Source organism: Astyanax mexicanus, chromosome 1 (assembly GCF_023375975.1).
Source record: "Astyanax mexicanus isolate ESR-SI-001 chromosome 1, AstMex3_surface, whole genome shotgun sequence".
NCBI lineage: Eukaryota > Metazoa > Chordata > Actinopteri > Characiformes > Acestrorhamphidae > Astyanax > Astyanax mexicanus.
Genome location: NC_064408.1, coordinates 1056447 through 1081971, shown reverse-complemented (window position 1 = coordinate 1081971; position 25525 = coordinate 1056447). Strand labels below are relative to the sequence as shown.

Below are 25525 nucleotides of genomic sequence, written 5' to 3'. Positions count from 1 at the left end.
TGAATATTTTGATAAACTGTCGAGAATAAAGTCGTAATAGGTAATATCTTTATTTGGAGGGAATGCTGGTGTATCATGAAGAACGAAAGTACGACACTAAAATACACAAAAAGTTCCAGTTTTTTTTATTGAAATCTCTATAAACAATGTACATAATTATCTGAAGGACTGTACAAAGAGCTTTAAAGAGGAATATAATTATAATGCATCACTCAGATCTGTGAAAACCCGACTTTAATCTGCAGATCAAACACCGATAACTGCAGTAGAACAGAAGGAGGCCGTCACTCAGTGCAGCAGAACTTTATACATTTATATATTTATACCTGCAGCAGATCTGCAGCAGATCTCCTCCTGATGAAGCTGCTGTTTATCTCTCAGATTCATCAGGGCTGATATGTTCATCATCACACAAGCTGAAGTGGAGATTAAAGAAAAGAAAAAGCAGAAACTCCACACAACCGTCTCGCCGACACGCTGCAGCCAGTGAAAGTCCTGCTGACGAGTCCATGAACCAGAACACCAGGAAGCAGAACCGAAGGAGAACACGGTGAAGATTAACCTAAACTTTGGCAATCGAGATCCATAAATACAGATACAGTGAGATCAGAAACCCTTTAGAAGAGTCTGAAGTTTTCAGAACAGATAAAGGAGGGAGGGGGCGGGGCTTATTAACCCAGAGAAGAGGCCAATCATTAGGCGGCGGAAGCATGAAGCCAGGTCAGACGCAGGTGGAGGTGAGGTGGAGGTGGTCGCAGGTTCTTTATCCACAGTGACTCAAGAACCTTCACATACAATAAACAGTCATCTACAAAAACACAAAAAAAAAAAAAACAAATATCATTTATAGTGCCGTCAACTTAAAAAAAGTCAATAAATAAAAAGTAACAAATTTTGATTAATCACTGTAAATTGTGCAAAAAATTCAATCGATTGACAGCTGGGTGATAAAATTAGTTAAAATCGCCACAAAATGTACAGATGTTAAATATTGAGTAAAAATGAAACAAAAAAAAGTGAAAAGACGATTTATAACCAACTACTTAAAAAAATAAATAAATTCCCCTCACCATTAAATATATATATTTTTTTACTTACTTAAAAAAAGTAGTCTTTTTTTTACTACTTTTGGTTACTGAATATTTGATGTATATTATTAACAATGTCTGCAAATACTGTGGTAGACATTGCAGCTTTAATACTGTTAATGCTCTCAATCGTTTAAAATACACGATCATTTATAACCAAATACTTTTGGTAAAAAAAAAAATAATTTATTTAAAATTTCAATTTTCACTTTCTGTCTTTTTTACACAACTAATTTACACAACCTTTACAAAACGAACAAAATAATCACTATTTTACTAAGAATCCCTTAAGTATTAAATTCATTTATCACAAAAAAAAAAAAAAAAAAAGATGGCAAAAGTAATTAAAACCTGTTTGGCATTTTGACTTCAGTAATTTTATTTCAGTATCCTTAATTTAACACAATATTAGCAAAATTACTATATTTTACTGGGCATCTAAGGATCCATTAAGTATTAAATTCATTTATCTAAAAAATATAAATCACAAAAGCTTTTTGCTTTTTATGTTGATTAAAAAAAAGAATTTTTAAGACTGAATAAATTAGAATTAATGTAATTGTCATGTACATTTTTTCCTTGCTTTTAGCTAGCAAAGAAGTTAATGTAGGCATGGGGAAGTGTAAAAACAGGTTGGAAAAAAATTATAATTTTATACTTAAAAATGTTAATGTAATTTGCTTGCTTGAATTGTGTCAGATAATACAGGAATCAATCTGTAAAATCAATATTATTTTTGTTTCTTTTTGGCATTTTTGTTTAAGTTAAAGGGGTATTAATTTTATTTAGGTATTTGGGTGGTATTAAAAGTGTTGTCAAATCAATTTTCCCAAAACAGCAGATATACAAAAATTCTCTAAAAGAAGATTTTAAAAACTGTGCTGTTTAAACACTTTACTAGTAGTAGTTTTTATTCAAGATTTGTTGCACCACATCTAATTAAAATAGGACTAACAGTCTTTTTTTATAATAAACTGAAAATTGATCTCCAACCATATGATTAGAAGAACATACTGCATCACTGCACAATAAACTAAACTAAAATCAACTAAAACCAGCTGTCCATCTTTAACCTTAATACACTTTTAGTAATCTGAGGGATAAAACAGACAAACCAGCACCAGACCAGGTAAACTCACCTGCAGGAGCTTCACCAGCGGCGGTAGCTGGTAGCTTGGCGTGGGTGGGGCGGAGCTTTGTGGCGGAGCGTCTGCAGGTTTCTGTATTTGGACATGATGCTCTGGCTTTTCCTGAATACAGGTTTCTGATGGAGGGGTGGACGAGGAATGATGGTGGCCTTAAAGGAAAAAAAGGGAACAAACCAAACCAGGATTAATGCAGGTAAAAGTTTTGTGCAGCGGAGTCATCATCAGTATATGAGATCCAGACTAGTGCTGGCTAATGCAGTCATGCAGGGGCGAGTAACACAAAAGTAACATAATAGTTACTTTTACTGGTAACTAGTTACTTTTATAGTGGAGTAACTCAGTTACTTTTTTGGAGAAGTAACTAGTAACTATAATTACTTTTTCAAAGTAACGTGCCCAAAACTGCTCCATATCCTAAACAAAAAACTATACAATATTTATTTTATTGCAATATTGTAGTCCTGGACAATATGGACAACATTTTTATTGCGATATAATCCTTAATTTAGGTCGAAACGATATAATTTCGATATCGATATAATGGAAATCTGTACCTACTACTGTCTAAAAAGTCTTTGAAACCTCCTCCCACAAAACTATATAATATCAAGGGGTCCAAATATAACAGATCAAAACAAAAGTGCTTCAACCAGAATAAAGAATATAAAAGGCCTTTATATAAGAACATATAGGAACATGACATCAAATAAACAAACCTATAGGCTTTATCAACAACAAATAACTCATGTGTATGTGTATCAGATAAATGTTATCTATAGTGAGTTTTGAGTAGCTTTCAGCTTTTAGATGTTAAAATTAGACTAGATGAGAACGAGATAATGCAGTAGTGAGAGGTATTTTTAATTTTAAAATAGGTTAACATGTTCTTAATAAAACTATACGATTGGATCAGAGCACTTACTGTTTTTTTTTTTGGAGAACATGGGAGCCTTTTATAGACCTCTAACCATATGTCCTACCTGTATATTTTGCTTTGACTATGTGACATAACAGGATGAGCATTGTTTCCTCATCAGGTGCTTGACTTTTTTTTATTTCCTTTTGTTTTGGCTACATTTCACTTGCTTATAAGTTTTCTATAACAAATATTCCTTGTGCTTTTTGTACATGTTGTGCTATTTTAAAAAGAAAAAGACAAATAAATAATTGAAAAAAGAAAAATAGATTTGTAATTTAAGCAGTTAAAGTGACAATCCGAAAGTATGGCAGTCTCTCATGAAAATGATGTCAGCTGTTAAATAAATACGTTTTGTGAGAATAATTATCGCTTTTTGTATTTTTTGGTTAGAGAATTTAGAAAAGGTACCGAAAAAACAATCGGTACCGAATTCAAAGTATTGAACCGATACTGAACATTTTACAGGGTTCAATACCATTTCAACAATTAATTTTCCATGCCTTTAAGTAAAGATTTTCTGACCATATAATTTTTAAAACATCAGTGCAGACATGGACAATAAATCCAAAAATCCACTAAAACTATAATTAAAATTGATTATAGTATGTTGACACGATATTTAATAATAAAATGTGTCAGATCCTGAAAGCTCCATTGTGTAGAGCTAAATTACTGAATTTACTATGATCTGATGTATTTGTAGCTCAAAAAAAAATTTCTCAATCGATACATTGAAACACAAAGAATTTTAGACCAAATTTCCATGACTTTTCCTAAACTTTTTGGGTATTTTTATTTTTCCAAAACCTGTCCAGGTCTGGAAATTGCTTTTTTAAAATTCAATGGCTTTTCCTGTTTTTTCATATCCGTACAAACCCTGATTTTCAAATGGTACAAAGCCCTAGTCCCCTGTACATAATAGTTTGTGGGTCTGATTTTAATGTAAATTACTGTATTTCTTCTGATATGACTCCTAAACCTCTAATCCTAGAATCGCCCCATCCCAGCCCCACTGTATTTATGCAAAAAGTTACGGCATTTATATTGCCACTGAGTCAAAATTAGAAACAGCGTCCATCCATTTATCCATCAATAGACCATGTGATCATACAAAGCACAAGCGTCCAATTAGCTCTGGATAGAACTGCGAAGAACAGACCACACCCTGCAGACTAGAGCCTATCTTTAGCTGTAAAACCTGAACAGCTGCTGTAAAACTTCAACACTCACCATTAAAGGTCTTCTGAACACTCCATCAGGACACGGACCTTTCTTAAACCCCAGACTAGGACGTAATCCAGGCTTCTATACATTAAAAAAAACATAAGATTACCATCATTAAGCTAACATGAACCTCAGTTAGAGAAACGAGGGGTCGTTAAGTTTTAATTCAGCAGGAAATAAATGTCATGTTGTGTTTGTTCACCTGAAAAGGAACTGGTTTCCTGAAGGTTTTTTCAGGGCCATCAGACAGCCTGCAATAAAACAATAACCATAAACAAGAAATTCCAAATACACAGTGGGATAATCGTTTCACCTTTCATAAACAGCGCAGTAACTAAAGTTACCATCACAACTTACCGTCGTTCTACCTCCTGGGCATGTGGAGAAGATCCAAGGTTATGCAGTTTGCCGAAACGCTCACTCAGAGTTAAGCTCGAGTCTCGAGAGCTCGAATTATCTGAGAAAAAAAAATAAGGAGAAATTTGAGTTACAGTTAATTAAAAGCAAGAAAACAAACTCGCTGAGAACTTAAGACTTTTTGGCTACGTTTACATTACCAGGCTGAAGTGACTCAAATCTGATTTTTTTTGCCTCATGTGGCTCAGATCTGATTTTTTCATGACTGTGTAAACGCACCAAAATAATTTTTTTTTCCAAATCAGATTTGAGCAACTTTCGTATGTGGTCCTAAATCAGATACAAATCCAATCCACAGATACGCAACATGAATATGAACGGTTAAATCATGTGGAATTCATGCGTCCTTTTGTTCTTTTACACATTAGCATTAGCGCTACGTGTTTCTCTCCTGTACACACACCACACCACATCTCTTGGTGCACCTGTGCAGCTATAGCTGCAAAAACAGCAAAAGCAAACCGCCTGGTCTTTTTTCACCTCCTCAACCTGAGCATGTACTTTTAGGGACAGATTCGTTCACATTACACACACATACAGATTACATTTACACTTACAATTGTGAATGGGAGCAATCAAGATAGACAAATCCGATCTGAGCAAAAATAAATCAGTTTTGAGCAACGTGGCTTGTAATGTGAACGTAGACTTTGGTTGGATGTCGTTTGATTGCACCAATGAAACATGAAAGCTGTGGCTCTTTTCCTATCTGCTTTATAGAAGTAAAGCCAAAATTGTCCGCCATATTGCAAAATTTCAAAAAGTGTATTTTTTATTACCAAACCATTTTCTGTACATTGAATTACAGCATTCAATGGGGCCAAATGAAATATGAATGCTACATAAATGCCAGGCTATGTTTAAGTAAACATAGGGAATCTAAGCTGTCTGTAAATAAATGTTGAAGCATCAAAATAGACGGATTTTAAGTTTTTTTGTGACGTGTATGTTGTTTGATTTTTAGAATTATGTTTTCGCTTATTTAAGACGTCAACAACACAGGAACAAGTATCAAAACATCAGCCAACTCAATGCCTGTTTTATCTTACTGTTTAAAATAGCATATATTTATTGGTAACATATATAACATATAACCAAGTTATTATTCTAATAACAACAATAATCAAACAGTTCGGCTCAGCTCCAGCTGAGACAGTCTCTGAATCCCAATACAGAACTGCACTGTGGAGCTTAAAGAAGACTCCTTCAGCTTTCTGACTACAGCAATTGCTGTTAGTGGTGTTTGTTAGCTCTGCTGCTTACTGTATGGGCTAAAAGATGCACTGTGTATAGCGTTATTATTCGGTTAGTGGGGCTGGAACCTTTATTCTCTTTCCACCACAAGGCAGTTAGTCCTACACATATGAACTTTAGAAATCACAAAAACTCCAGACTGATAGTCCATAGAACTGAGTGGCCATTGACCGTGATGACGAGGGAGTTAAGTGTTCCTCGAGCGGGTATCCTTTAACAGTTGGATCAGGAACTGTGAGAACTCAACTGCTGAATCGATCAGCTAAATCAGAATAATATCAGACGATTTTCAGCCAAAAAACACAATAGGTCGATATTATTCTGATTTAGCTGATTGATTCAGGATCAGTACATAACCAATTTATTTTACAATCTCCAATTTTTAGCAATTTACTGTCTGTTTTCCTACTGTCATCACTTTTAAAATCAATGAATCGTCAAACCCTAAAGATAAAAGCAACATTAAAACATTACCAATCTTACTCTTGGTTGGCTTGTTCCTCCAGTGAGAGCCATCTTTAGGGCTAGAACTTGGTCTAGCTCCAGCCTCCCAATGGGAAACCACGACTAGGTCACGAGTCAGCTGTCTCTCTATGGGTGAAGAGCTGGAAAGGGTGGGCGAAGCAAAAAGTGAGTTAAACTGTCCGGAAAGATGAAGGTAATCAAACCTTAAAACAATGTAGGCATTATGTTAGCACACATGCAAGTTCTAATATAGACACAAGTAATAGACCTTCTTCCTCATCAAATGAGGTGCAAGAGAGCAATGATCACTCAAATAGTTACTTAATCACAGTCCTCCAAAACCAAACGTTACTGTAAAACAAAATAGCGGCAAATAACCAAAGATGCATCACTGCCATGGGTACTTACAGCAAAGCAAGCCCATCATCTCCATGCTTCAGTATGAATTGGAAGATTAGTTTTTCTCTGATTCACTCTGGCTCTTAACGGTTTTCCTTGCACTAATGCGTGTAACTGACTTTGGTCAATCAAACGAGAAGATCGTGGACAGGCCTGGATCTGAGGGACACTCTTGTTTGTGCTCCTAATAATCTGTTGTCCAGCTTTTCCTTGATTTTTCATCCATTTCCTTTTCCCTTATGCTGATCTTCTTGATTTGAAGCTGCAATGGTACCTGGTCCCAATCATCGTCGTTAGCATGGCTGTCTTGCACTTATCGCATTTATCCTCTGAATTTCCAACATGTACAGTACAGATGGCACCAACTTGAAGGCTTACAGACTGGAGAATTCAAGCTGAAGATCTTCTCAACTTTGTCCCATTTTCACTTCGCATATTCTGGCAAACATCTGTACTTTTCTTTATCACCAGGCTGGAGAACTTTTACTGCAGGCACATTGCATATTTGATTGAGAACACCATGGTCTAAATTTGCAATGGTATGGTTAAAATGGTTTTGTCTTTGTACCATTTCCTCAAACAGTAATCATGAAATAAGTGCCTTTTAAAATTTGCATCTTGAACCCTCTTGCAACATGTACCCTTGTTTTAGTGCGTCCGACTTCAAGGATGTCAAGAACGTTCAGGAAAAGAAGGCAGCGTTCTCGTCTTCCAACGTTTTCTACAATCTCGTCTTCTTCCCAAGTAACAGTGGGTCAACGGCTTGCTTCTGGATCCTGTAAATCAATCCTCAACTTCACTCAAATCCCTTCTAGAGGTCATTGAAGCTTGATTCTGTTTTTCGGCACATCTGTCTATCAGCGCTCATCTTCTAGGAATAGTGTTAATTGAAGACAATTCACTTGTTCATGGCTCCAAGGGCCAACAACATTTGTATGCCCTTCTTATTAAATTCAAGCTCTGGGCATGTAGGCTTGTCAGGTCGGTCTGGTCTTGCAGGAATTTTAAGCCTCATCTTCATACTTGAACTTGATAATGCACGGTATGTAGGAATTGCAATCAAATGCTTTGTTGGAACTTGCCAAGTCTTCCTTTTGAAAAAGGGGGTAGAACAGAATTAAATAAGATTTTAGAGTAGGATTAGTAGTAGTCGTAGTAGAATCGATCAATCATCCTTCATCCATGGAAAGGTTCATCAACTGAACATCTGGAATTCCAACAGTAGAGATCCTCAGGCTTGTATTTTCCAAAGTACACCTTCAAATTTCTTCCTCAGGGCAATTCTTGGATGACTGCTGTTTGCCGCCATATTGACCGGGTGTTGTGCAACCGCCTAATCTGATCTATCGTTCAGGTGAAAGGACCGAAGTTCACACTTTGTTGACAATGTGGGAGAGGCATTCTTTCTGTGGAACTTGAAAGACGAATGGCTCTTAAACGGTTCCTCCCTGGTTTGCTCGTTAAACGAGCTAGACTTTCCCCCTCAGGTCGCCTGTATCCCCTTGGCTTTGGGTATGACAGCGATTGATGTGATCATGAAACCTTGAGTATTTTTGGAAGTGGTATGAATAAGACCATACTTCTGGGAATTTTCATAATCCCCTAGGCATTTCCCTTTAGACATGCCTGCATTAACCTGGTTAGGGACTGACTTTCTGGTCAAGAGCAAAGGGGGTAACATATCTTAGAGATGAATCTGATGAGGAGTGAAATAGCCTTATGATTCTCTTTTTCTCTTTTTCATGTGAACAGAGGGGTAGCGCTCTTTGGTGAAAGCAGTGCCAAACTGACAAACAGGAAGAGCTTGACCTTCTAACCATCACGCGCCCATTGCCACAGTATGAGGGATGATACCGTACCTGTGTGCTCTTACAGAGCGGCGGGATTCCACCTGTGTCTCGGCGTTCCTTTCAGGATCGGCCGACTTGGAATCCATTTCAGAGGGCTGCAGCTTTCTTGGCCCAGGTCTCTTGACACTTTTCTTCAATGGGACCTTGGAGCGGCTTGAAGCTCCTGTGGATGACGACTCCTCAACCTCATCAGCATCCTCCTCCTCCTCCTCTTCTTTTGATTCTCTTTGAGTCTTCGGTTCTTTAGCCTTCTGTACCTTGTCTGAAGGTCTTGGCCTTGGTGGCGGCATTTTGAAGCGTGCCACAGATTCTTCTCTAAACTTTCGCCCTTTCAAGAGCCGAGATTTGTCCTTGAGGGACAGGCCACGACCTCCAAAACCCCTGGGGGGTAGAGGGCGAATAGACAACTCCCTGCGGAAGCGCTTGGGCGGTCCATGCTCCACGTCTGCGGACAATGGAGGATGTCCAAGCCTCTTCAGCGGACGCATGGGGGGCCTGTCCTGTGGACGTAGTGGCGGTGGTGGGTGGAATCTGGAAGACGAACCAGACGAAGAGGGCGGTGGTCCTGCTTTCCATGAAGGCGATCTGAAAGGGGGGCGGTTGTGGTGGGGGTTACACCCTTCCCGGTGTGCCCAATCTGGGGAATGGTGCCCAGGCCTTTCCCTGCCTCGTGGTCTTCCTAATTCTCCATGCTGCTTCCGTGGATCTCTCTCAGCAGACCACCTGCATATCCATCACAAACAATAGAAACATGTGGGTTATAATGCCAGCTTCCTGCTGCTTTAGCAGGGTTACTTTACTTCAGTGTTTGGGGGTGTTTGTTAAAACTTCAATTATGCTACATCCAGCCCCTCCCCTGCTGAATGCCGTAACACCCCAGGGCCCAGCATAACCCTTTATCAAAGCTTAAAATGGATTTATCGTTTTTCTCCATATTGACTTTTGACTATTGACTTTCAAAATGAGGCGAGCTTATCAATTTAGGTTCTCCTGCTATCTTTACCCTCAGCGAACCGCAGGAGGTAAAGGCTGGAAGAAGCTGTGTGGGGTTCAAATTACTTCCCTGTGATGTTGACTTTTGAGCCTAACACTTCTGTGCATATTCAAATTGCCCCTTGTATCTCTACCATTCAATTCACCCGGCCTGTACGACTTCATTCCTGTACCTCTCTGGGTATGAGCTCCTCTCGTGAAACTCCCTGGGCTTCCTCTGGGGCGAGCCAGAGAACCTAGCTTGCCCATTGGGGTGATTGTAGCCCCCTGGGCCGTTCCAACGGTGCCCTCCACGAACCGGTCGGTTGAAGGACCTCTCGGGGCCCCAGCTCCTCTCCTGCTCCTGGGCAGGACTTCGGTGTCGCTGAGGGGGTCTGAAGTTACTGTTAGGAGAAGGACCCCTCCGGTCTGACGGAGGGCCATGAAAGTGACGGGGTGAAGAAGAAACGTGGTTCCCACGGAATGAAGGCCTGTGTTGGCCTGGGGGTCCATGCGAGGGACTGTGAGGTGACATCCTGTGTTGAAGGGGTGGGGGGCGGTTTGAACGTGGTGGGGAAGGCCTTCTTCGGCCACGTTGAGAATCCTGTGAGCCAGCATATGGCCTGAAGTTATCCTGGTTGTGTGACATCCAGTGCCTCTCCCTGGGTTCTCCCATTAAAGGTGGTCTCTTGTTGTATGGATGTGGTCCTCCACTGTTGTTCTCTTGCCAGCTCGGCGGTGCCTTACCTGAGGGGCCTCGGAATCCCCTCGGACTCCTGGAAGAGGGGCCAAATCGCTCACCATGGTGCTCGCTGTGGTAGCTGTCAGAATAGGGTCTAAAAAATAAAAAAGACAAGGAAAAAAAAAAAACACAAAAGGTTTTCACAATGGTTAAGATATCAACACCAACTTCAAATCAAGGACTCTGGATGAAGAGCAGTTTATCAACAGACAAAAAAAACTAACCTTGGTTTAGACCGTGGAGAACCTGAGCGAGGTCTCACCATGTTTGGGTCAGTTAACCACCTGGAAAACAAGCAAATTAAATTACGGCATTTTGTTTGATATATATATAAGCATCACAATGTTATGTACACATAAAAATAAGTAAAAAAGCACTCAGTAAACCTGCTCATCTCTGTCAAATTAAATTGCTGTGCTACCAGTTTGTCTTTTTCTACTGGTTTGTGCAGTCATGAACACATCAATTGGATGGTTCTCCCCCAATCAAACACTTTGGAACTTGATTAAACCTTACACCAAATGTATTTGCAACTCCAAAAACAAAGAAGGCTGCACAGCAAATGTCAAATAACATGAAAATTATCTGCCAATCCTTCCAGAAAACCACAAAATAGATGATGTGTTTTTCTAAATATCTACAGCATGAATACAAGTTGTAATACTACAAAGATGCTAAATTTATTTTTTTACTTGGAATAATTACAGTAGAAAAACCAAGATTAATAAAAAAAAAAAAACTAGACATTCTTAACTGAAGTTTGTACTTAAATATAGAGAGAAAACTTGCATTTAAATCAATGGTAACATTACTACTCAGAATTACATTAAGCATATGTTAATGTAACATAACCAGTCAATTTTAACTGTTTAAGTCTAAAATTATGCAACTAACCCTTGTTACCAGAAAAAAAATTAGAACTGTATTGTAGATAGCATTGTAAGACAAGGGTGTGTTAGTGTGTTAGTAGAACTGATTAGTAGTAAACATTTTTAAGTGGTATTTAAATGTTTTTACTTGTATAAGTTTGCATTTGATATTTTAAATTATGGATTTTAGTGTTTCTAGTAGAGTCTTAGTTAAGTTTGGGATCATTTTAGGATAAAATAGATGGTAATAGGGCAGAACAGGGCATGTAACTGCAAAGCCACTTTAAAGGAAAGTCATTTGAGAATGTCTCTCAAACATGGCCTGGAGGTATTACCCAGTAGAATCAAACTTAAAATGAATCGAAGAACTATAGTGATGGCATAAATATACACCTTTTTACACACAGTTTCTGTCTTTTCAAACAATATTCTCTAAAAGCTGAATTAGGATTAAGGTCTCTGCTCATCTGTATAATAAACTATCCTCTAAAACCAATTGCTCATTTTTAAATAGTCATAAATATTTGTTTCCTGAAAAAAAAAAAAAATCAATAACACTTGCGAGCACATCACTAACTGTGTAAAAATAAAAAAAAATGTATGAATTTTATCAAGAAAACTGTTAAATACCTAATTAAATGTAATATACATGTGAGTTGATTCTCAAAGAGAAAAACAAGCCTTGACTGAAACCAGGCCTGCTGACCAGACTGCTACCTTAGCTTAGTCATGTAAATAAATTTCGACATAATTCACGTAATTTAACATTTTAAATTATCATTTAAGTCAGAAATCCTCTTGTATGTTGTAAGTTTCATAGAACTAGTTCTGACCTTATTTCTAGAACTGTTTTATATGACGTTTTGAATTTGGTATCAATATTCATAAACGGGCATGGGCTATAAGAAATTAATGACTTAATGCAGAGAAATACTAAAAGTGAAGTTTAGTATTGTGAAGTGAAGTTACAGTTATAAATGTGCAAGAAAATCATAAACTGGTATAAAAGGTTGCAAAATAAACCAAAAAATAATGAACAACAGCAATTAAAACAGTATTAATTGAATTTAATGTAGTTAGAAATTAGGTGGATCCGAATGAGGCAAACAAGCCTGACTACAATCAGGCCTGCTAATCAGACAGCTAGCTTATCTTAGCCACTTCAAAAACCTCACGAAACTACTCAAGGAATTTCGACATAATTCAATTAATTCGATATTTTAAACGCCCCTTTTAGCCATAGAATCATCTAGCACGTTTTACGTTTTATTGGTGCTGCATCAATATTTTGTAAGTACCCACAATAATAATAATAATAATAATAATAATAATAATAATAACAACAACAAAACAATTATTGAGTTTGAATTTGGTATTAATATTCAGAAACGAGTCTGGGCTTTTGTGGATTGTAAGAAAATATAAAAATATATCGTCCAGCACCACATTTAAGAATGTCTTTCACATATGGCCTAAATGATCAAACAGAAAATGAAAGGGATTTAAGATTATATATACCAATGTAGACAAAGCATGTACTAAAGCATATTTAAGCCTAACAGACCAACAGTAAGAATGTGAGAAAATCATAAACTGCATTAAAATAAACCAAAAAAAATATGAAAAATACCAGGTAAAACAAGTATGTTATATATTTAATTTAATATAATTAGAACTGAGGTGGACTTGAATGAGGAAAACAAGCCTGACTGAAACCAGGCCTGCTTATCAGACAGCTAGCTTAGCATAGCTACCTCAAAAATCTCAAAAAACTACTCACGGAAATTCGACATAACTCAATTAATTCGACGTTTTGAACCACAATTTCAGTCATAAATCACATTTTACCGACTATGAACATGTTTAAAGAAGTATAAAATACGTATTTAATAAAACTAACGTTACTCACCCAAATTAATCTTGGAAACTGCCGCTAGCCTGAAGCTGACCAGCTAGCGATAGCAAACCACTGCCTTTCGCAGCTAACAGACCAGAAACTCGACGATATTCACCTCGATTAAGATTTAATCGAATTAACTACAGTTAAATAAAGTTAATCGATATGATTTTAATCGATTTTAGCACATAAAACTCGTCCGCTGCGTCCAGATTCGGTTCATCCTGCGCCAACAGCGAGTCTCCACCGCTAGTAGCGAGCTGAGGTAATGCTAGGCTATCGAGAAGACCAGCAGCAGCAGTTGCATCCGGGGACTGTGCGCGGTGTGTGGAGTGGGCGCGGCTTCAGCTGATCTCGGGTCAGTTTTCTGGTTGTGTGTTTAACCGGGTAAAGGCATGGCCAAGCGGGACAGGCTGATTTCAGATCAGTGTGAAAGGGGCAGAATTATGAGTGAAGTGAGCGTGACTTAATCTGATCTGGGGTCAGTTTTAAAGTCATGTGTTTGAACGGGGAGGGGCGGGACTGGCTGATCTCAGGTCAGTGTAAAGTAAAGTGGGCGCGGCTTCAGCTGATCTTAGCTTAGTTTTCGAGTGGTGAGGTTTAACGGGGAGGGGCGGGACTGGCTGATCTCAGGTCAGCTTAAAAGGGGAGAAGTTGTGATTAAGCAGGGCGTGGCTTTAGCTGATATCAGGTCAGTTTTTAGGGTCTGTATGTGTGTCTGTTTGAGTGAGGAGGGGAGCGACCACCTGATCTCAGATCAGTGTATAGTGGGCGTGGCTTCCACGGATCTCAGGTACGTGTGAAAGAGGGCGGGGCAGAATGATCTCAGGTCAGTGTGAAAGGGGGCGGGGCTGAAAGCAGCTGAACACAGATAAACGTGCAGCTGCTGTTTTCTATCACTCACTACTGATCTGTAAATAGCAGTACAGTACTCAGAATAAAACATATTATATATAATATTATATTATATTATATTATATATATATTAGGATTGTGTGATATGGCCCTAAAATAATATCACGATATTTCATGGTATTTTCGCGATAACGATACTCTTGGCGAAAAATACACTATACACTGCAAGAAAAATATATATATTATTACATACAATATAATACTGCACACCTTTACAATACCCACGAGTGAGATATTAAAAAATACAAGAATTTTATCAGATCCAGAATGTCATGACGCTATTGATTGTACTTTATATATCTCCATAATTAAAGGATTAAAGTAAAATAAATGATACTGGACAGATATAATCTGTCTCTAGTAGATATATAATGGGAAATGGGATGGGTGATACGGCACGATATTATAGGGTATATTATCGTTCACGATATTTAAACATTATGACGATATTATCGTGTGCGATACGATATGGCACACCCCTAACATATATATAAATATATATATATATATATATATATATATATATATATATATATATATATATTTATATATATATATATATATATATATATATATATATATATATATATATATATATATATATAACTTTTTAACCAATACATTTTTCATTTTTACAATCTTTACAATTTTTTATTAATTTTTTTTTATTTTTGCATGACTTTGCATGGTTATACCAGCAAAACCATCTTTTCAACACAAATTCTCTATAAGTATCGACTCTCTCTCTCTCTCACCGACAAAGGTTGCTAGGAACCTGGGTGTTCTGGTTGATGACCAACTCTCCTTCACGCACCATGTGGCCTCAGTTGCTCGGTCCTGCCGCTTTGCGCTCTATAACATCCGAAAAATTAGACCGTTTCTGACGCAACAGGCCACCCAACTCCTGGTGCAAGCGGTCGTCATCTCACGCCTCGACTACTGCAATGCCCTGCTAACTGGCCTCCCGGCCTGTGTAGTAAAACCACTCCAGATGATCCAGAACGCAGCAGCACGTCTGGTCTTCATCCAGCCAAAACGGGCACGTCACCCTGCTGCTCATTGAGCTCCATTGGCTACCAGTTGATGCTCGCATCAAATTCAAAGCTCTTACAATCGCCTACAAGGTGATGACAGAACAGGCTCCTTCCTACCTGCACTCGCTCCTGAAGGCTTACGCTACCTCCCGGCCGCTGCGCTCCTCCAATGAACGTCGCCTCGCTTTACCAAACAAACATTCACACAAAGCAATCCAGACTGTTCTCATACAGAGTTCCCCAATGGTGGAACAAACTACCTTCTACTACCAGATCAGGAGAATCTCTCACTATCTTTAATAAACTCCTGAAGACAGAGCTCTTCAAAGAGCACTTACTCTCCTAACACCTCTAACTAACTACCTTCCACTACCAGATCAGGAGAATCTCTCACTATCTTTAATAAACTCCTGAAGACAGAGCTCTTCAAAGAGCACTTACTCTCCTAACACCTCTAACTAACTACCTTCTACTACCAGATCAGGAGAATCTCTCACTATCTTTAATAAACTCCTGAAGACAGAGCTCTTCAAAGAGCACTTACTCTCCTAACACCTCTAACTAACTACCTTCTACTACCAGATCAGGAGAATCTCTCGCTATCTTTAATAAACTCCTGAAGACAGAGCTCTTCAAAGAGCACTTACTCTCCTAACACCTCTAACAAACTAACTACTTCTAACCTCATTTCCTTCTTCCCCTCCTTCACTCCTCTATCCTATTATTCCCCTTTGACCTCCTTTTATCCCTATCCAAAGTTGTTTTTACCTTTAAACTTATTTTACATTGTACTTGACTATTGTGAGTCGCTTTGGACAAAAGCGTCTGCCAAATGTAATGTAATGTAATGTAATGTAAAAACCAAAACTATAATTAAAATTGATTATATTAGGTCTAAAATGAATTAGGACTACAATATTTAATAATAAAATGTGTGTCAAATCCTGAGAGCTCCATTTGTTGTAAGGCTAAATTACTGAATTAACTCTGAACTTACTCAAAATAGATTTTCCCCATTGATAAACGGAAACACAAAGATTTTTAGACCAAGTTTCTGTGACTTTTCCAAAACTTATCCAGGCCTGCAAATTGCTTTTTTTCAAATTCCATGACTTTTCCAGGTTTTTCATGACTGTACGAGCCCTGAAGTGCTGTTTTATATGAATTTACAGAGCATTCTGAGCATTTTTTAAGACAATTTTCAGTCAAACCAGAAAAAAGGTCGATTTTGAGTAAAAACAAGCAAATTAATTTATTTTCTGTTTAATCGAGTCTGCTTGGCTAAAAGTTGGGGTGTAAAGTTTTGAAGCCACCATTTACTACGAATTAATTCTTAATTCTTTACACTACCACTTCCCCAACCTCACTTACATTCAAGTACATTTACTCATGATTGGGTATTCACATATTCACTTCTCAGAACTATATTTGTTACATATGCATCTTTATATTTATATTTATATTTCTATGGCACATCAGTCACTTTTATAATCAGTGTCATTGCACCTTGCACTTTGCTCTGTTAACTATTTAATGACCTTTAGCAACATCTACAGCACTGCTCCATTTACAGATAGATCTTTACATTGTATAGTAATTCTTTTATAGCCTTATATATTTATATAGTATCTATCTATCTAGCTATCCATCCATCCATCCAAAACATTTTGCCCCAAAATGAATGTCATATGGTGTGACGCCATACATTACATTTTTATTTTAAACAGGCTATAGTTTGAAGACCTTTAGAGAGTGGGGGTCCTCCTTCTTTCAGGAGGAAGAACAACAACTCAGAAGGACATTTAAAGTTACAGGATGAATTATCGCTCTTTATTCTTTCAGAAAAATTAAGTACCAAGTCCTGTTTTTGTCTTATGGTGTGACACATTTTACACAAAAATGCCTAAAAAATGACTTTTTAGTCAATATTACCTCTAAAACGATATTGTTATATTATAGTTAGCATGGTTTTATGATGCCAGCATAAAGCTTCATTGCTTAATGTCATGCAAAGTACATGAAACCACATACTATATGATATGAACTGTATTTAAATACATAAATAATGCTCTTAGATACATTTGTTACAGATAATAGCAAAGTTTATTAAATATTTCGGTACCACTTTAAAACAAGACTACCTTTATAAAGGGTATATAAATGGTTAATTAAAATTAGTTTATTAATGGCTACTAATAAGGCTGTAAATGCCTTAAAAATCAATATTAATAATCAGTTATAACACATACGTAGAAAGGGCAACAATGACCTGTTGTTTACCAAATAGTGAACCATATTACACAGCCATCTATACTGTTGCCCTTTCTACGTATGTGTTATAACTGATTATTAATATTCAGAATTTTAAAATAAATATATAAGGATTTTGGTTATTTATCATAAACTCTTTAATGTGACAGATGATAAATATTTCCAGCAAAGGTTACAATAATTTTGGTACTTTTATAAAACAATATTCCCAAAATAATTTAAAGTATATTGAAAAAAATGGACTAAATGTCTTCCTGTGTGTAGATAATGAACAATAATGCAAAGGGTGACATATTTGCATGTGAGCAATGCTACACTTTTATATAGTAATGATAAATAATCAGGATAAATTGACTTATCATTAAAACATTATACCTATTTTTTAAATTAATAAACAATAACATTCACGTCACATTATATGACAATTTAAACTAGTGAATAAATGTAAAGTTCAAGAGGAAAATCAACAAAACCATATATAGATTTGGAAAGATAAGAAGTTGGTAGAATATAATCCAGTGATTTCCGTCACTTAAATTTGAGGTTTTTCTTAAAAAACATTTTTTCAGCCAAATATGTCAAACCCCCCCCTTATACTGAATAAATAGGGGATCTAGATCGAGATCTTTCGGCTGGAAACAGTTGCAATGTTGCAAACAGTTTAAACTGGATTAAATAGATAAACTCTCCTAAAGTGGACCTAATGTACACACTAAAAAACAGAGGTACGATACAAGTACTTTATTGTACTCAAAGCTACACTTTTTTTTTAATTGTACCCTTAATTAGGGGTGGGCGATATGGCCCTAAAATAATATCACGATATTTCACGGTATTTTCGCGATAACGGTACTCTTGGCGATTTGATGAAAAACTGAATTATTTCAAGAATACACTACTGCAACAAAATGTTAATTAATATTAATATTATTTTTATTGCATACGGTATGATATGGCACACCCTTAACTGAGATTTTAAATAATTCAAGAAATTAATCAGTAACATTAATTTGTAACAGAAGTCAGTGATCCAGAATGATCAGTCATGATAATAATAATAATAATTCACTCCAAATATCTCCATATATCCAGGATTAAAGTAAAATAAATGATACTGGACAGATATAATCTGTCTCTTGTAGATAAATAATGGGAAATTATAAAAGGGTGAATATTTCTTTTCTAAAAACAGTATAAAAGTAGAACCCTGATGTGATAATTAGGGGTGGTTGATATGGCACCATATTTCAGGATATAATGTCGTACACAATCAAAATTATTTTTGGAGATATTATCGCGTACGATAGGATATGGCACAGCCCTACCCTTAAATATATGATATTGGTCTTTACAGGTTCAGATGTGCTCCCTTTAGCCCAATCCAGATGGGATTATAACTCTTGCAATTAAAAAAAAAAAAGTAAAATTAGCGGAGGAGCATGGAGTTCAGAGAAAAACAGTAGATAATTCAGCCTGTAATTTACTCAGAGGACGTCTGAGAAAAACACCTACATGATCCCTATCGGGACAGGATTAGTTTCTGAGGGGGTTCTGGGTAATTTTCTCTTTTATGGGGGTTTTTATCCTCTGTGATTTTATTCCCGTCCAGAACGATCATGTAGGTGTTTTTATTCTCAGACGTCCTCTGAGTAAATTACAGGCTGAATTATCTACTGTTTTTCTCTGAACTCCGTGCTCCTCCGGTAATTTTAGTCCCGTCCGGACGCACATCTCTGAGTTTCGTCTCCTCGCCTTTAATAAAATAGATATTTGTCCACTGCCGCGCACCGTAATCACACTTTGGGTGCACCACGGTTTCCACGGAGATCCACGCTAAAAACACAAGTTTGGACTCCCATAATCGTCTAGCAAACGAACATTTGCAAGTAGTTTATTCTATTATTATAAAAATGTTCTACTCAAGTACTAAAAGTAAAAGTATTGTGTTGGGTAGTTATTACAGAAAGAAGTTAAAAGTTTGAAAATATAGATATTAATGGATGGTTGACATATTTGGCTTAAAAAAAAAATCTCAAAATTAATTCACAGATTTCACTGGATTATATTCTACCAACTCCTACATTTCCAAATCTATATATGTTTTTTGTTGCTTTTCATCTTGAAATTTACATTTATTCAATAGTTTAAATTTGTCATACAATGTTTCGTGAATGTTATTGTGTATTAAATTAAAAATGGGTACAATGTTTTAATGATAAGTCAATTTATCCTGATTATTTATCATTACTATATACAAGTATAGCATTGCTCACATGCAAATATGTCACCCTTTGCATTACGTTTCATTATCTACACACACAGGAAGACGTTTAATCAGATTCTTCTAATATACTTTAAATTATTTTGGGAATACCATTTTATAAAAGTACCAAAATTCTTGTAACCTTTGCTGGCACACTATTCCTCATCTGTCATGTTGAAGAGTTTATGATAAATAACTAAAAAACTTTACTATACAGTCTGACTTTACTAGTTCTGTACAGTTTAAACACTGATTTCTATAGTACCTGTGGTGAGTTAAATTCCTGCACTATACTAGTAACAAAAAGTAAAAAATGAAGAAAAAAATACAAGTATATATAAGTATCCTAAGTATCCTAGAATCTCCTGAAAACAACATCCAACCTGTGTGAATGTTTCCTATAATATACTTTGTAATTGTTTTGTCAAACTATCAAAATGTACTGCAAAACTCGTTTTACTACCCCCCCCCCCCAATATATGTCCACCAAAGAATTAAAACATACTTTGTATTTTCTTTTTTCTCTTTACTCTTGAAGGGCTTTTGTATAATATATTTAGCTTTATACACTGTGTTTAATGATATCTATGCTGTTTAACCAATGTTTCATAATTTTAAAAACCCAATAAACAAATTACAAAAAATGGAGGGCGTGAAAAAATAATAATAATTGCGACTAATCGATTAATCTAACAAATATACAAATAAAAATTAGTTGCAAACCTATACTCCAGTACTAAAAGTAAAAGTACTGTGTTTTGTAATTTTTTTTACAGAAAGAAGTTGAAAGTTTGAATATTGTTGGAGGTTGGAAAAGTAAAAGTTGGGGCTATGAATGAGCTCAACATGTGGAAACAGATGGATCAGAGGAGTTCGTAGAGAGGTTATTAACACATGGAGCTATGAATGAGCTCACTATGTAGATATAGATGGATCAGAGGAGTTCGTAGAGAGGTTATTAACACATGGAGCTATGAATGAGCTCAATATGTAGATACAGATGGATCAGAGGAGTTCGTAGAGAGGTTATTAACACATGGAGCTATGAATGAGCTCACTATGTAGATACAGATGGATCAGAGGAGTTCGTAGAGAGGTTATTAACACATGGAGCTATGAATGAGCTCACTATGTAGATACAGATGGATCAGAGGAGTTCATAGAGAGGTTATTACCACATGGAGCTATGAATGAGTTCACCATGTAGACCAGAGACTTCATTCTCTTTATGTCGCCTCCTTCTAATGCAGCTCCTCCTGCTGCTCCTTCTCTATCTGACGCCCCCTGCCACGGCGCTAAATACTTGTTGGGGAGAGGGGGCGCTATAGGTGGAGCAATGCTATACTCCTCTATTTGCTGCCTCTCCACCACTATCTGCTGCCTCTCTGCCTCTATCTGCTGCCTCTCCTTCTCTATCTGCAGCCTCTCCTTCTTTATCTGCAGCCTCTCCTTCTTTATCTGCAGCCTCTCCTTCTCTTTCTGCCTCTCCTTCTCTTTCTGCTGCCTCTCCTTCTATTTCTGCAGCCTCTCCTTCTATTTCTGCAGCCTCTCCTTCTCTTTCTGCTGCCTCTCCTTCTTTATCTGCTGCCTCTCCTTCTCTTTCTGCTGCCTCTGCTGCCATCCCTTGTCTTTCTGCTGCCTCTCCTTCTCTATCTGCAGCCTCTCCTTCTTTATCTGCAGCCTCTCCTTCTTTATCTGCTGCCTCTCCTTCTCTTTCTGCCTCTCCTTCTCTTTCTGCTGCCTCTCCTTCTATTTCTGCAGCCTCTCCTTCTATTTCTGCAGCCTCTCCTTCTCTTTCTGCTGCCTCTCCTTGTCTTTCTGCTGCCTCTCCTTCTCTTTCTGCTGCCTCTCCTTCTTTTTCTGCTGCCTCTCCTTCTCTTTCTGCTGCCTCTCCTTCTCTTTCTGCTGCCTCTCCTTCTCTTTCTGCAGCATCTGCTGTCATCCCTTGTCTTTCTGCAGCCTCTCCTTTTTTATCTGCCTCTACTTCTCTTTCTGCTGCCTCTTTCTGCTGCCTCTCCTTCTCTATCTGCAGCCTCTCCTTCTCTATCTGCCTCTCCTTCTGTATCTGCCTCTCCTTCTCTTTCTGCTGCCTCTGCTTCTCTTTCTGCAGCATCTGCTGCCATCCCTTGTCTTTCTGCTGCCTCTCCTTCTCTATCTGCAGCCTCTCCTTCTCTATCTGCCTCTCCTTCTCTATCTGCCTCTCCTTCTCTTTCTGCTGCCTCTGCTTCTCTTTCTGCAGCATCTGCTGCCATCCCTTGTCTTTCTGCTGCCTCTCCTTCTCTATCTGCATCCTCTCCTTCTCTATCTGCCTCTCCTTCTCTATCTGCCTCTCCTTGTCTTTCTGCTGCCTCTCCTTCTCTTTCTGCAGCATCTGCTGCCATCCCTTGTCTTTCTGCTGCCTCTCCTTCTCTATCTGCAGCCTCTCCTTCTCTATCTGCCTCTCCTTCTCTATCTGCCTCTCCTTCTCTTTCTGCTGCCTCTGCTTCTCTTTCTGCAGCATCTGCTGCCATCCCTTGTCTTTCTGCTGCCTCTCCTTCTCTATCTGCAGCCTCTCCTTCTCTATCTGCCTCTCCTTCTTTATCTGCCTCTCCTTCTCGTTATGCTGCCTCTGCTTCTCTTTCTGCAGCATCTGCTGCCATCCCTTGTCTTTCTGCTGCCTCTCCTTCTCTATCTGCCTCTCCTTCTTTATCTGCCTCTCCTTCTCTTTCTGCTGCCTCTGCTTCTCTTTCTGCAGCATCTGCTGCCATACCTTTTCTTTCTGCTGCCTCTCCTTCTCTATCTGCAGCCTCTCCTTCTCTAACTGTCTCTCCTTCTTTATCTGCCTCTCCTTCTCTTTCTGCTGCCTCTGCTTCTCTTTCTGCAGCATCTGCTGCCATCCCTTGTCTTTCTGCCTCCTCTCCTTCTCTATCTGCAGCCTCTCCTTCTCTTTCTGCCTCTCCTTCTGTATCTGCCTCTCCTTCTCTTTCTGCTGCCTCTGCTTCTCTTTCTGCAGCATCTGCTGCCATCCCTTGTCTTTCTGCTGCTTCTCCTTCTCTATCTTCAGCCTCTCCTTCTCTATCTGCCTCTCCTTCTGTATCTGCCTCTCCTTCTCTTTCTGCTGCCTCTGCTTCTCTTTCTGCAGCATCTGCTGCCATACCTTTTCTTTCTGCTGCCTCTCCTTCTCTATCTGCAGCCTCTCCTTCTCTAACTGTTTCTCCTTCTTTATCTGCCTCTGCTTCTCTTTCTGCTGCCTCTGCTTCTCTTTCTGCAGCATTTGCTGCCTCTCCTTCTCTTTCTGCTGCCTCTCCTTCTCTATCTGCTGCCTCTCTTTCTCTTTCTGCTGCCTCTCTTTCTCCTCATTCCTGCGGGACTTTTTCCCGAAGGTCAGTTTTTTCAACCAGCTCTTAAAAGCCATTGTCTCGGTACAGGATCTGCAGTGAGCTCAGGGTGTCTGTTTGTAATCCCAGTCGTGTCTGGTCCTGCTCCCTCATGCGCGCCTCTATTTATATAAACGGATGACGTCACGCGCAAGTATTTTATGACATCACGCACCTTCATGCGCGAGGCGTTACTAGGATACATGCGGGAGTCTATTTACAGCTGTGGCGCAACTTTGTCTCTCTGAACCAATCAGAAGTGCTGTCAGCGTTGCTAGGATACATGCTCGCACATAATAACAAAGGAACTACCCGAGGCTAAGCGCTCGCTAACCGGGCCTGGCTGTCACTAACTACCCGAGGCTCAGCGCTCGCTAACCGGAGCTGGCTGTCACTAACTACCCGAGGCTCAGCGCTCGCTAACCGGGGCTGGCTGTCACTAACTACCCGAGGCTCAGCGCTCGCTAACCGGGGCTGGCTGTCACTAACTACCCGAGGCTCAGCGCTCGCTAACCGGGGCTGGCTGTCACTAACTACCCGAGGCTCAGCGCTCGCTAACCGGGCCTGGCTGTCACTAACTACCCGAGGCTCAGCGCTCGCTAACCGGGGCTGGTTGTCACTAACTACCCGAGGCTAAGCGCACGCTAACCGGGGCTGGTTGTCACTAACTACCCGAGGCTAAGAGCTCACTAACCGGGGCTGGTTGTCACTAACTACCCGAGGCTAAGCGCACGCTAACCGGGGCTGGTTGTCACTAACTACCCGAGGCTAAGAGCTCACTAACCGGGGCTGGCTGTCACTAACTACCCGAGGCTAAGCGCTCGCTAACCGGGGCTGGCTGTCACTAACTACCCGAGGCTCAGCGCTCGCTAACCGGGGCTGGTTGTCACTAACTACCCGAGGCTAAGCGCTCGCTAACCGGGGCTGGTTGTCACTAACTACCCGAGGCTAAGCGCACGCTAACCGGGGCTGGTTGTCACTAACTACCCGAGGCTAAGCGCTCGCTAACCGGGGCTGGCTGTCACTAACTACTTGAGGCTAAGCGCTCGCTAACTGGGGCTGGTTGTCACTAACTACCCGAGGCTCAGCGCTCGCTAACCGGGGCTGGCTGTCACTAACTACCCGAGGCTAAGCGCTCGCTAACCGGGGCTGGTTGTCACTAACTACCCGAGGCTAAGCGCTCGCTAACCGGGCCTGGATTTCACTAACTACCCCAGGCTAAGCGCTCGCTAACCGGGCCTGGATTTCACTACCTACCCGAGGCTAAGCGCTCGCTAACCGGGGCTGGCTGTCACAGTTTAGATGGATAATGTAGATAAACAACGGTAAAGTTAATTTTATTCAGCAGATACTTACATAATCAGAACAGTAGGACCACATAGAGAGACGCACATCCTTCCTTTTACTGTTAAAACTGAAAAACTGAGAGCACTTTTCCAGTCAGAATAAAATACATCTAATTCTAGACCACCTCTACATCTGTACAGACTCATTTATTCACCTCCAAATCAATTAAATGCATAAAATATCTATTAATGTTCCCAGATAAGAATAGATGGCTTTAAGAAAAAAGAAAAACACCAATAGCTCCATATCCTTATGATTTATACACATCAGAATAACGGGGATGTTCACTTTGAGTCATGGGGAAACTTGCAAACCTATTATTATTATTATTATTATTATTATTATTATTATTATTATTATTATTATTATTATTATGCAAAATGCTCTATAAATCTATTATATATTATATTTTATACATTTACAAATTCAATGAGAATTCAATAGCATTTTAGCAACTGTGTATGAGAAAGATAGATGGCAGCAAACACACACCCTTTATATTTACAATACAAGCCAATTCTGCTGTATATAAAATGTTATATATTTAACAATACAATAACATTTACACCAAATTACACAGAACAATAAAAACAAGATGTATGATAGAGCTAGGGGTCAGCAAACAGGCACACTCTAGAATTTGGATACAGTTAGTGATGGGCAGATGAAGCCTCATTGGGTGTATGGCACATTTCCCAAACTGTATCGACACTGTGTTGAAACTGTGTTGCTGTATCACTTAATGGCGACATCTGCTGGACTAAGAAAGTCATTGCAAGCAACTGCGCGAAGAAATGCATCGGTCACGTGGTTTTCCTTAAAATGATACGCGGTCTGACACAGGGGATCGCCTTGTTTGCTCGGTGCATGCGCTGAAGTTTCAGTGTCGTCAGACCCATCGCTACCAAACGATACAGGAAGTGTATCGGTCACGTGGTTTTCCTTAACTTGATACGCGCACCGACACGGGGTTTCGCCTTGACAGCTCGGCGCATGTGTCGAGGTTTCAGGGTCGTCAGACCCATCACTAGATACAGTGCCAATTCTAATGTATATTACATTTTGAAATATATAAAATGTAACATACAGTAGAAC

General features: G+C 38.9%; 3 protein-coding genes across 6 annotated transcripts in view; 1 reads left to right on the top strand and 2 right to left on the bottom strand.

Moving 5' to 3' along the window:
* The window catches only part of mrps31 (mitochondrial ribosomal protein S31), a 66414-nt gene that overhangs the window by 15285 nt on the left and 25604 nt on the right, over window positions 1-25525 (top strand). The gene's annotated exons all lie outside the window — the stretch shown is intronic.
* On the bottom strand, window positions 105-13542 carry si:ch211-114c12.2 (uncharacterized protein LOC336578 homolog). 2 transcript variants are annotated; one of them, XM_007242478.3, is made up of 10 exons: window positions 13257-13542; window positions 10703-10762; window positions 9931-10572; window positions 8774-9487; window positions 6525-6655; window positions 4737-4836; window positions 4582-4630; window positions 4386-4460; window positions 2228-2385; window positions 105-808 (listed from the first exon to the last, which is right to left on the bottom strand). In XM_007242478.3, the coding sequence occupies exons 2-9, from the start codon at window positions 10741-10743 to the stop codon at window positions 2239-2241; spliced, it is 1899 nt and encodes a 632-aa protein (XP_007242540.3). In that variant the 5' UTR covers window positions 10744-10762; window positions 13257-13542; the 3' UTR covers window positions 105-808; window positions 2228-2238. The 2 variants fall into 2 exon arrangements, with proteins under 2 accessions (XP_007242540.3, XP_007242541.3); XM_007242479.3 differs by having other exon boundaries at window positions 6534-6655; window positions 13257-13540.
* On the bottom strand, window positions 19128-23491 carry LOC125804956 (trichohyalin-like). Of its 2 annotated transcripts, none has more exons than XM_049484996.1 (2): window positions 22864-23491; window positions 19128-22734 (listed from the first exon to the last, which is right to left on the bottom strand). In XM_049484996.1, exons 1-2 carry the CDS (start codon window positions 23119-23121, stop codon window positions 21067-21069), a joined length of 1926 nt encoding a protein of 641 aa, XP_049340953.1. In that variant the 5' UTR covers window positions 23122-23491; the 3' UTR covers window positions 19128-21066. The 2 variants fall into 2 exon arrangements, with proteins under 2 accessions (XP_049340953.1, XP_049340966.1); XM_049485009.1 differs by having other exon boundaries at window positions 19128-22605.

What these genes read in the sequence shown, in the direction of transcription:
- si:ch211-114c12.2 (XM_007242478.3), bottom strand. Translation starts at nt 10,743, where the DNA reads ATGGTGAGACCTCGCTCAGGTTCTCCACGGTCTAAACCAAG. An exon ending in AGGAGCTCATACCCAGAGAG is followed by an intron (nt 9,488 to 9,930) that starts GTACAGGAATGA and finishes ATGGATATGCAG; the next exon opens with GTGGTCTGCTGAGAGAGATC. An exon ending in CGCTCTGTAAGAGCACACAG is followed by an intron (nt 6,656 to 8,773) that starts GTACGGTATCAT and finishes CACCCTTTCCAG; the next exon opens with CTCTTCACCCATAGAGAGAC.
- LOC125804956 (XM_049484996.1), bottom strand. Translation starts at nt 23,121, where the DNA reads ATGGCTTTTAAGAGCTGGTTGAAAAAACTGACCTTCGGGAAAAAGTCC. An exon ending in AGAGGCAGCAGAAAGAAAAG is followed by an intron (nt 22,735 to 22,863) that starts GTATGGCAGCAG and finishes CAGAAAGACAAG; the next exon opens with GGATGGCAGCAGATGCTGCA.